At 44.5% G+C, this 12,638-nt stretch overlaps 1 protein-coding gene across 5 annotated transcripts in view; it reads left to right on the top strand.

The window, feature by feature from the left end:
* The window catches only part of SGCG (sarcoglycan gamma), a 1,266,244-nt gene extending 1,254,451 nt beyond the window's left edge, over window positions 1–11,793 (top strand). For all 5 annotated transcript variants that reach the window (XM_069639249.1, XM_069639252.1, XM_069639248.1 and 2 more), the window contains one exon: window positions 10,848–11,793. In XM_069639249.1, coding sequence (XP_069495350.1) covers window positions 10,848–11,018 — 171 coding nt within the window. In that variant the 3' untranslated portion in view covers window positions 11,019–11,793. The remainder of the gene's footprint in view (window positions 1–10,847) is intronic.
* The last annotated feature ends 845 nt before the right edge of the window (window positions 11,794–12,638 follow it).

Here is a 12,638-nt window from a genome sequence, read left to right as displayed (position 1 = left end):
CTAAAGTAGTTACCATGGACTATCAGGAGATGAGTGGCCTTGCTTTCTGCAATGGATGCAGGCGCAACTGCTGTTTCATTAACATACGCGACCACCTCTCCGATGATCAGGTAGGGACTTACAAAGAGGACGTTGAGTGTTTATGGTGAAGCGTATTACTCAGCCATTGTCCCTCATTGTCGCTGCAGATGCCTGTATAGGCGGAGCGGCTACTTCTTCTTGTCCCACGTTGGCCTCTGCTACGCTTGCACAACAGCAGAGTGACTTTGCCTTATCTGAGTGGCGGGGGTCTGCCTTTGTTCAGCTATCCTCGTTGCCACTGTAAGAACAGATGTCCACACCATCGAGATCAGGTTAACTGTATTTATTTTGAGTTGGCATCTAACAGACCCCCAGCACTTCCTCCCTCCAGGCTGGAAAGGCAACAACAGACAAGTTGCATTCCCTTCACCTTTCCCACACCTTTCTTGAACACATTCTTGTACACATCACCAATGGATGTATTTATCTGCATCACCTGATCCAATCGGTTGGGGTCTAACCTCACCATTACATTTTTCTCATCCCGCCAGCCAAGAAGTGTCATTCCCTTCTTGGTAATATAATTCTTTCCTTGCGCACACCTGCCTTTGCGTTCGTATTCAGCCTCCAAATAGCCCAATAAATCAATCTTGTCTTGATTATATCCACCCGGATTTATATCTGGATTCAGTAAATTGTGGACATCCCCTCGCATCTCTCACTCAAAAATAGCCCTAGACATCAATGATATCTTAGAGCCAGAATCTGCCATCATCGAAACACTCTTCCTGTTAAAAAGCAGGTTCCAAGCTCTTTATGATTTCTTCAGGTAAGTTTATTTCCAAGTTCTTAGTTACATATCCACATTAAGACATAAAGGACATAAGCTGTGACAACACCGGCTTCCATCACCCAGGGCCAGCCAGCTGTAACCGCCTCTACACAGAACACTCACTCAGAATATTCCATCATCCACACATAAACATTCCACATGACATCTCAAGCTACCTCACCTCAGACAGGCACAATACAACACACCTCCCTCCTTTACTAAACCATACATGCACAGAGCAAGTCACATACCAGAACAACACAACTACCACCTTCCAAGATATACGCACACGTAACACTCAACTGGCAGACAGACACTTCCACGGCCAAACCCAACCATCAAAACATCACACCCTGACAAACTACATTCCATGTACCAATAACAAAAATACTGTCATCCATCTGCCTGTTCCTGCCACAAACAAGCAACTGGGCTCTCACCCCAGGACCTGGCCAACCCTGAAACTGGGCTACTTCACCTACATTCCTGAACAACCACAAGACTGCTACACCTCCTACCACTTGCCCCCGCCTACAACAACGCGGGTGTCCAGGCTACCACCCTGGAACACCAGCAGGCCTCTAGACTGCCACTCTAGAGAACTGAGACCTCAAAGCCTCCAAAAAGACAATCACAACCTCACTCCAACAGGGATTCACAAAGTGGAAACATACAACATCACTGAGATCACAAACACCCATGGTCTTAATACCATACTCATTACACCAGACCAGGATGTACAAGCCTTCCAAACACATTGGGAGCGGTGGCCAGGCACTCCCAATGCCAACATCAATGACTGGTAAAAACTAAACGGTCTTATAGCAAGGAAAACATCCTAACCCAAAACAAGCTGTTGAACCCATGGATACAACGAAATCCACAATAAATACCACAAGTAACATAAAAAACAATGTACTCATCATCTCAGGACTTACCACACTCAATACCGACGGGTCATTACCAGGCGTCCCCAGCTACCCCTTTACCACCAGCTACCTACTGTCCAATGTGATGAGAAGGATAAAAAAAAACCCTAGAGGAGGCGCTACCTCCCTTACGGAACAACCGCAACGCTGTTCAACCTTTACCAGAATCAGATAACCTCTATAAACCAGACCAATTCCCAAACAGGAATTAGAAAAGAACATATTTCCTTGTACTCAAAGAGTGAAAGCGCTACCTCACTCTAGAACAACCACATGGCTGGTAAGCCAACACCAAACCACATAAACACTGTAAATAACCAGACCAATAACAGAGCAGAAAGACACTACCTCCCAAAACCCACACCGGGCAGGCGAGGCGCACCACGCATCACTCATCGCAAAATAGTCATCGCACCTTACTGACATAGGCATATCCAAAGAGACATTCATGCATTTGCCATATCCAAAGAGACATTCACGCATTTGCCATGCTCACAGGGAATCTTAACCATTAGCAAGATCTCACTGACACTCACCATCACTGTATAAATAATTGTATGTTAAATACATTGATCAGCGTCAGATTGAAAACATATGCATTTAAGACCATTACATGCCAATAGCACATGTCTTGCTAAAGTCCATAGCCATTTGAAGGCTGTAAAGAAAACCTAAAAGTCTATGTTGTTTTAATCACAACATACAGCCTAAAAATCCTCAAACAATTAATCTAGCACATTTGCAGCAAAATGTTCCATACTCATACCTGTACCAAAACACTTCATGCACGACATTATTTGACCAGTGCAGTGTCAATATTACTATAAACCGTTTTGGTACATCACCTAATGAAAATGAGTTCTAACTCACACATGCATCCTCATGCATCTGTGCACTCATAACCATAACAGCTTCTGCAAACTAAAGTCCATGTGCCACAGAGCGAGGTACTCCCAACCTGAAAATCCTCAAGAGAGTTAATTTGAAAACCAACCATCATATTTCCATACTAACTAATAAAAACTTGAAACATAGGTCGACATAAACAGACACGTCCATAACGTGTAAAGGTCCCAAACCACACTAACAGTGACCAGAAGTCCACATTATGGAGCAATGTTACGCCAAAGAGAAATCACTAATAACGCTACATAATATAAAACCATATTATTTTAGCCTACAGTATCATTCTCCTCTTTAACCCGCTTTAATAAAAGGATATATTTCTGTGTGCCGCTAAAATCGCAGCAAATGATTGTCTGAACCCGCATTTCTCTGTCACCTCCATAAACCTGATGTGCATTCCTTTGGTGGATACAAACGCATTATGAAGGCGATCCTTTAGTGATGCCCATATCCTTTGCAGTCCCTGCGTGCACCTCTCCTCAGCACATATGAATGGCTCCTATTTTTTTTTTTGTATCCAAGGAAGCACAGTTCGTATCATCCGACGCTCTATTGAGGGATGTCGGTGGTTAAAATGAAACGGTCCGTCTCCTTCCTGGCTTAGCAAAACGCGTGACATCATCACGTTATTCTCAGCATGCAGGTCCTTTCCTCGACCTGTGCAATGCTTCCCATCCAGTTCATTGCTACATGACTATTCCTAACTTCGCAACTCTTCAAATACATCATCAGACCCGATCAGTGGAACATTCGTTTCACATCGTTCCTTTCCTTCACCAACACTCCCAGCCACCAGTGTGATGTCATCAGTCACATATCTATAACGGAGCAGTGCCGAGCTCCAGCTGTCCAACGGTCACTGATTAAGCTGACTGTCACTAAGGTAAGGCACACATTTTCCTTGTAAATAAAAATACACTGCACTTTACTTGATCCAAAACAAAGAAAAAAAAATGCTGTCCTTAACAAAATTCCAGTACTTTCGTCAAAGCATAAGGCATAAGCACTCCTGAGGACCTGAGGAGCTTTACCAGTGCTCCCCCTTCCAGTTTAAACAATGCCATATCTGGCCATTGCACCATATGAGTCTCTGGCAAAGTCACTCAAAATTGGATTAGTACCTTGACGCTTGCCCCTTTTTTCACCTTATGTGACAAAGCCTTACTTCAGCTATGGGAGCAGATTGCCCTTATCCTGCTTATAGGAAAACCTCCCTTCTTGATCAATCCGCACAGCTCCCCTTTCTCCTGCGCAGCTTCAAACTCCTCGCAGTGGGCCAGCTCTAGTCTACAGCCACCTAGGACCAGGTTTAATAGTTTGCTATACAGATTTTCCTTTCACCTGCTGGACCAACCACTTCTCCAGCCCCCCAGGACTCAGCACTGCTTGCAAAGTATAGACTGCCGATTCCTTTGCTGAGGGGCCTGTTCTTCCCCTGCACCCTCGGTGATGGGACTTACAGTTTCTGGGGGCGGAGTTGTCCTTCTTCAGCAGCTTATCCTTCCTGCACCCCCCTGCAGCAGGGTCCTTCAGTCCTTCAGCTTGTGGCTCGTAGGTTCCCTTTATCCAAGACTGACTCGTTGCCAATGTTATGAAAGAAGCTTCCAGGTTCTTTAAGATTTCTTCATGTAAGTTTATTCCATCTTTCTTGTTACAGTTCCACATGAAAGAAACATAGGACATTAGCTGGGACAACACCGGCTCCAATCACCCAGGCAGGCCAGCTGTAACTCCACTACACAGGACACTCACTAAGAACATTCCATCATCCACTCATAAACATTCCACATGACATCACAAGCTACCTCACATCAGACAAGCACAACACAACACTTCCCATTCACCCTTACTTCTGCAAATGGATGTTCACACTCATCACCATTGGATTCTAGAACAACATGGAGAGTAATGTTCTCAATATTGCAATTCTCCTCATCATCGGATCCTACATGACACTCCTCGTCATTGACTACCATAACTCTTCTCTAATTGGTCTGATAATTTTTACAACAATTTGCAAAGTGACCGCTCCCCTTACACTTGGCACACACAGCCTTTCTTCCTGGGCATGATAGGGAAGCAGTGAAATGTGCATTACTTGCACATCTGAAACATGAACGCACCCTATCATCCTTGCTTTATCCCTTCCACTTATTGGACTTCACATTGTTCTTTCCTTCACGTTGGGTTTTTCTTTTCCTCGTTGCCACTGTAAGAACGGATGTCCACACCATCTAGATCAGGTTAACTGTATTTATTTTGAGTTGGCATCTAACAGACCCCCAGCACTTCCTCCCTCCAGGCTGGAAAGGCAACAACTCACAAGGAACTAAATTCAAGCGGAAACATTCTACATTACATCACACAACATGAAGTGATAACATTCCACCTATAACATTAGCTACATCATTGGATTACCTAGACTGTCAACTATTTACATAAGCTACATTACAACAGTGTCAGGGTGCGACTGGGCTGAGGGCTTGTGCGATCAGGCAGGGCTTGTCTTTTGCTTAAGCTGCACATGCCTAGCAATTTGCAAGGCATGCACAGCATGGCAGGCGGCCACACTGCCTGACCCTGCAGCTGTGTGTCTAATGGAAAACTTTCAACCTGGCCTGAGAGCAGTGATGTTGCTGGTGGGCAACCACAAGGCCCCGCCCCTGCAACTTGTGATGGGGACTCCCCACCCCTCGGGACTGTGGGGGCCCCCTCTACACCAGTGTTTGTGCTGTTTCCTGTCCTACTTTCTTTACTCATTAGGCCGGGAATCAAACTAGAATGCTATGCTGTCCAAACTAAACCAGGGCACGTGGTAACACAACAGAAAGAAGGAGTGTGAAGCGTAGTTAGCGGGAAAAAAAGGAGAGGGTTTGTTTTCAAGTGGAGGGGATTGAGAAATAATGAGGAAGAACAGGCCCGGCCAAAACCATGTGTCTGAGAAATAAGAGTCGGGGTCGAAAAGGATGCTGATTTATTTTTATCAAGATGAGGGCTGAAAACAATGTGACATAGGAAGCTTGTATACAGCACATTGTGAACGCAGCACCATTACATGAAATATAGTGGTTGCTTTCATGTGTGATTTGGCAGGCAGGTGAAAGAGTTAAACAAATGGTAATACAACCTTCCCCCTCTCTTTCCTGGTATACTGTGAGAGAGGGTGAGGTTAGAGAGCCAGCCTAAGGGCAGGGATTCCACAAAGTAAGGTGGAAAATACACAAATCTCCTCCCTAAATGGTGGAGCAACAGGCCGCTTTCATCGGTGGAGCACTTACAGTGTATAAGACACCGAAATATCAGATAGAAAAAATCAAAAGTAAAGCTTTATTCTGTTTTTTAACACAGGGAGCTGTTTGGTGGGCTCACCAGCTCCTGGAAACAAATCAATGCACAGCCAGTACTTCAGCCATTTTATGCCGCAAGCGTCAGCCAGTTGCCATACAAGAGAGACACTGCTCCCAACCTCACCTTTCTCTCTCTCTTTTATCAGTAACAATGTTTTGGCATAAGGTGGTCCTACCCAAAACCAAAAATGGAGGGAGCAGTCTCTGCAACATGTATTCGTCATGTGGAAAGGGGGATTGTTCATTTGCAGATGGTCAAAGAAGTAAACCATTATTGAAGAAACATAATATATTAAGATGGTCTGGTTTTTGTTTATACGGGCTTTACTATAGGGGTGAGCTGTTCACACATTATGTTTAGACAGTTCAAATCCTGTCCCCCTTCCTCCCTTTTATTCCTCAGCTTAACCTTATGGCATGTCTGATAACCATGCTTTAAGAAAGATGCAGGTTGATGAAGGATCAGAGGGTCGGTTTGTAACAGAAAGCACTCAAAGAGGGGAAGTTTGATGTATGAAGTTTTTATTTAACATCAGCCGGCTGCTCTTTGCTGCATCAGATTAATAATCATCAGAACATAAAAACAATTAGCACATGGAAATCGTAATTCAGCTCCTTTCAACCAATCCCAATGTTTGGAATGCAGTCAATAGTCCTGACATTTCGTTCAGAAGCAGCCAGGGAATCAACGGAAAGCATGTGCGTGCCATCAAAAAACTGCAATGCAAATTCCAAGAAAGATTTCTTTCAATTGGGCAATAACCCAACGTAACACACCAACGTGAAAACTATAACATGATACAAAGCTTTCACTTTTTCTTAAAGAAAAACCTGTCACTCTAACGTTGCACCTAAAGCAAGGTCCTTCTGAAACTATTCAAGTTCAACCAAATTTGCAATTAAAAGGCTTAACTTATAAAGACAATTTAGGTGTTTAAAAATTACAAAATAAAACCACATGTCATTTAATAACCCGTTTGTTGTGCTGTACTCACTGTTAAACACTTTTACTTCACCATCACAAGGCCAAAACCTGTATTGCCATCACCATCATGTGCTAATAGCCCTATAGACAGAGGAAGGTGATGTTATTGCGTGGGATAATGGCACTAGCGCAGTGCTCTTCAAACTGCGGTGCTGGCCTCCCTGCGGGGGCTGAAAAATGGGCATAGGGGGCTTGTGGCTCATCTGTGAGCAGCAATGGCAGCTGGGGCGGCCTGGCAATACTATGGTTACTGAAAGTCTCAACACAAATATTTTAAATCAAGGGGGGTTCAGCATCAACATTTTGTAGTGCCACTTCCCTCTCAGATTACTTCCCCCAGAATATCGACCCCTCCCTCAGTCTATATGGCTATATGAACATAGACTTCTTCAGTCTAGTAAATTTTCGGATTGGCCAATTTTACAGGTTTCATTCCAGATATGGAAAACAATGTAGGCATAGAGTGATTTCTGTTCTACCCTAAATGAATACATGCACGTGACTACCTAGTAAGAATTAGCTCCCAGTGAGCCTTTAAGCAATCAGTCCTTTTCCCAAGGATTCACTATTTCAGCAGAAAGAGCAACATACACAGGATGCTTGAATGGACCGTCTGTATTTTAAGGCCATGAAATGTTCTCCACCTTATCAAAAAATTGAATTAAACATTCCCAATAGGAAATGCATTACTGGACAATTGCCAGCTGCTCCTGAAAGGTTCATGGTTTGACCTAGCCTCCACCATTCTCAAAAACATGCTGAGCCCGTTTAGTGGTCGACTGTGTTCCGCTAGTTAATGGTGGGATATGATCCAACACTGGTGCTGTTCCCAATAGTGATGCCACGTGTGTCAGCACACATCTTTAGAACCTGCGCCCCCAATGTCTTCTTCCTCAGTCCTCTTTAGGACATTGTCAGTCCCTCTTTAGGACACTGTTTAAGAAACGTACTATTTGCTGCTATTTTTAAGGGGCGTGTTTAAAGGTAATACGTAAAAAAGCAACAGGGAAGCTGTGCTGATATGATAATGATAATGATATGATATGATATGATAATTATATGATATGGCATTTATAACACGCCTATACACAAGTGTTTCAAGGCGCAACGAGGCAAGGGAGGGGGAACAGAGAGAAGACAGACAGCGATCTTACTAGGCCAGGTGTCATTCAGAACGTGCAAGTGCATGGGATGGGGGAAGGGGGAGAATGCAAGGGATAGGTGGAGGCTAAAGTGCAGTACATGGGATAATAGACTAATAACAATAAGTAAAGTATGGCCAGCTGGTGGCAAGTGCAAAGGTAAGTGCGGACATCCAGTGTCAAGTGCTGGTAGAGGGACTGTAGGGATGCAGGGACAGTCCCGAGTGCAGGTGTTGCCAGGAAGGCAGCGCAGGTGTGCGACTGGCAGTGAAGGGACCTGGGCCCGAGATCAGAGGGTGGCCAGGTAACCAGTGCAGTTTCAGCCAGGAATTCAGCAGGGGAGAGGAGGAGAAAAAGCAGATGCAAAGAGAAAGGTTTTGAGGTGCTTCCGGAACTGGAGATGATTCTCCTCAAGTTTCAGTGAGGCAGGGAGGCTGTTCCAGAGGGAAGCCCCAGCCGAAGAGAGGGATCTACCACCAACTAGTTGCTTGGAGAAGCGACTGACACTGAGGGGGTTGGAGGCGGTTGAGCGAAGAGCTCGAGAAGGAAGCTATTTAGGAAGAGAGAGTTGAAGGTATTGAGGCCCCAGGCCCCAGAAGGCCTTGTGGACAATGCAGAGGGTTTTGAACTTAATCCTCGCGGGTTTTGAACTTGACACTGGATGAACTTAATCCTTGCAGCCACTGGCAGCCAATGCAGAGATTTCAGTCCTGGAGGGATACGATCCCTGGGCTTGAGGCCAAGGACAAGTCTCTCAGTCCTGTTCTGGATGAGTTGCAGAGGGCGGAGAGTAGAAGCAGGCAGATTTAGAAAGAGGCTGCTGCAATAGTCCAGCCTAGAGAGAACCAGAGCTCTGGAGACAGTGAGCTTCTGGGGGAAGTAGAGGAAAGGAAGAATACCTCTGAGGAGGTGCAGCTGGTAGTGTGACTGCTTAGTGACGTCAGAGATGTGAGGAGAGAATGGGAGTGTGGAATCGAAGATGTCCCCAATGTTTTTAGCCTCAAATGTGGGCTCAGGAAGAGGGCCAAGAGAGGCTTGCCAGAGAGTGACAGGAAAGGAGGGAGCTGGTGTGCCGATGAGGAGAATCTCAGTCTTACTGCCATTAGGGCAGAGATCATTGGCGGCACACCACTCCTGGATGGCGGGCAGACAGTAGGAGATGAGAGAGGCAGAAGCGCTAGCGGAGGGTAGCCTGAAAATGAGCTGAGTGTCATCAGCATAGCACTGGAAGTTGCGGTAGAGCGCGGCAATGCGGTGGGCAAGACATGCCAGGTATTCATTAAACAGCCAGGAGAGAGGTTAGACCCCTGGGGAACACCACAGGTAGAAATAGAGATGGAGGAGAGGAAGGACCCAAGTTAAACCTGGGAGGGGCGATCAGAGAGGAAAGAAGTCAGCCACGCCAGGTCCTGACCAGTGAGACCCAGGTAATCACAGAGACGATTGAGCAGGGTGGCATGACTGACGGTATCAAAGGCAGACGAGACATCAAGTAAGATGAGAACACAGGGGGTGTGGAGTCAAGGTTGGGGAGCAGGTCTTCATGGATGTTGAGTAGAGCAGTTTCTGTGCTTCTGGCAGCTCTGAAGCTAGACTGATGATCATGGAGACAACCAACAGATTCAGTGTGAAGATTGAGCTGGGGGATGGGCAGCTTTTCCAAGAGTTTGCCCAGGAAAGGAGTGATGGAGATTAGCCGATAGTTGGCCGGGCAAGACGGTTCAGCAGAGAGTTTCTTAAGAAGAGGGTGCACAGTGAGTGCCTCAGGGGAGAAGGGAAGACTCCAGTGGTGAAGGAGTGGTTGCAGAAGTCGGCCAGGGCAGGAGCAAGGGAGTCAATGTGGTCATTGATCGTTTTGGAGGAGGTGGGGTGAACCTGTTTTGATGAGACTTTCATAGATCAGACTAGTCTGGAAACCTCGTCAGGGATAAAAGAAGAGAAGGAGGGAGGAGAGGTGGCCGAGGAAGGGCCAGAGGAGGAGCAGGGAGCAGAGGGAGCAAGGGGAGAGGAGGAGAGAGAGGACAGGATGTCCTGAGTTTTAGAGATGAAATGGGAAGCCAGAGCCGTGAAGAGGGCTTGGGAAGGGACAGGAGAGGACGAGACTGTGGCAGGATTGGCCAGTTCCTTGCAGATTTTAAAGAGTTCAGCTGAGTTGTTAGATGCCGCAGAGATGCAGCCTTGGATGTGGGCTCTCTTCTTGGTGTGGACAGAGAGCCGGTGTATGCCTTACATTAACACTGCAGGTTATTTTCATGGCATTGAGTAGCATGAACGAATTAGCATTTCCGTGCATTTCTCTTCTGCCTTCAAATGCCTCCTATTCTCTCTCACGTGAATTAATGGCAGGCCGCATTTACACTGTTTTAAAAACAGAATGTAAAAGAAAATTGTAAGTGTTATTGTGCCTGTTTTTACATTCTGTTTTTGCATTCAGTTTTGCAAATATAGGAGATTGCAGGTAGTGCAACCAATAGCAGGTAAGTGGTGACTTTGGTGGTCCCCTTCATGCAATTACCTATTTCTATAAAATGACCCCCACAGTGATATATCTGCTGCAGGTGTCTTTACCCAAATAAACAAACTGCGTGTTCTTTTTAATAGCCTATGTATTTCAGTGTATGTCACCCTCACCTTTTACTTTGGCCCTTCTGCAAATGACCAACTATGTTTCTCTTTTTTAAACAGATTGTTCTTGATGCCGAAACTGTGCGACTTCCTAGACTGCCTCAGGGTTCAAGAGGTGATGGTGGCAGCTCTCAAGGACTCTATGAAATCTGTGTGTGCAAAGATGGAAAACTTTACCTCTCAGTGGCTGATGTGAAATCCACTTGCCAGGATTACAATTCGCCCTGCTAATGACACACCCTACCAAGGCTACCTGGATATTTTCAGCGAGCTTTCACCGATTATTGGCAAACTACACGTCCTGCAATAGTTTAGATGGAAACGTAGCACGGAACAGCAACATTTAGATCCCCACTCAAAATACTGGACTGTGTGGGCGATATAGCCAAAGGGATACGTGGCTGATGTAGAAGAGCACAATGGAATCTGAAGTCCAAATAATGAGAGATACCTACATTTTAAGTTCGAAGTGTTCAAAATTAAAGGCATGGGATGAGATCATCTCACTCAAAAACAATCTGTTTAGTAATAATAATGCAAGGAATAACACATTGTTTCTGTTTCCTACTCCCCATAACTCCATCCCCCTTCCTAGTCCGGTCAGCATTTGCTAATTTCATGTAAACATGATCACTCCGGAAATACATTTAGCTGATTTTTTAAAATAATAATCTGCTCTCTAGTTGAAAAGTGTGTTGGTGGCTTCAACCAGTGGCAGGACATGTTCTATGCAATGTTTCTTGCAATAACACATATGCCCTGTACAGTACATTTTGCATTTCAAGCGAGGATAATGAGGGAGTAGAGTTTTCTTTAGCACCTGCCTAATGCATTGACTCGTCCACAATGGAAGGTACTGGGATACAGTCCATGAAACATTTTAACATGAATGAAAGTGTCTGTGGATGAATGTTTGGGTTAGCAGCAATGCAAAAAAGTAAACTTTGTCCATGTAACCATAAAAGGAAATGTCAATAAGCATTAAATTGAATAATGATTTACTAGACGTAGCTGAATGTTCATTTCCACATTGCATTAAGCAAGAAAAGGATTGAAACAAAATGGTTGCCTGGAAACATTTAATGTTAGCACTATTGTCCAATCAAAGTTCTCAGTTTATGAATTAAATGTACTGTAGTGATATCTGTGGTCAGAACTACCAAAGTGGAAATGCTCCGTACAATCGCGCCTTGAAACACTTGCGTCTAGCCGCATTATATATGCCATATCATATCCTATCATATCAATCATTTGGTAGAAATGGGCTGGCTTTTACACACAATGCTTTGCAACTATGCATATCTATCATTGCAAACAAAAAGGGGTTGCACTGAGTTGCTAAATGACGTGACTTAACAGTGTATGCAGACTAGGTTGTCAAGCTAATTGATCGATAAGTGGATAATAATCAAACAACACTGACACATACAATAACATATGTGAAAGGACATCATCTTCATCATTCTTTCATTAGTAACTATATAAAAATAGATACTTATAGAAAACAACACATACAAACTTTAATAAACAATCACAAAGGTAGATTATTACATATTTCTAAATGAATTCTGTAACAGTTGTTGCTAACTCATTCTTTAGAAACCTGCTAAAAGTACAGGTGCTGTCTGTGATGCAGCTGCTGGTTTATCTTTTGCCCGACATCTGGTTATTGTTTTACCCTGACATCACCCTGTACTGGAGAGGTAAGTCCTTCCTTCAATTTTCAAGCAAATACCTAATGCAGAACTGTTAACAAAACCTTTACAAAAGAGTCCTGTGCACACAAAAGATAATAAGAAATGTGTGGATTCTTTATAGAGGACATACAAACATTTCAATTTCAATACAAAA

The sequence above is a fragment of the Ambystoma mexicanum genome, chromosome 7q, assembly GCF_040938575.1.
Source record: "Ambystoma mexicanum isolate Mex_15411 chromosome 7q, UKY_AmexF1_1, whole genome shotgun sequence".
Taxonomy (NCBI): Eukaryota; Metazoa; Chordata; class Amphibia; order Caudata; family Ambystomatidae; genus Ambystoma; species Ambystoma mexicanum.
Note: the sequence above shows the minus strand (reverse complement) of the source record. Positions and strands in the feature narration are given on the sequence as shown.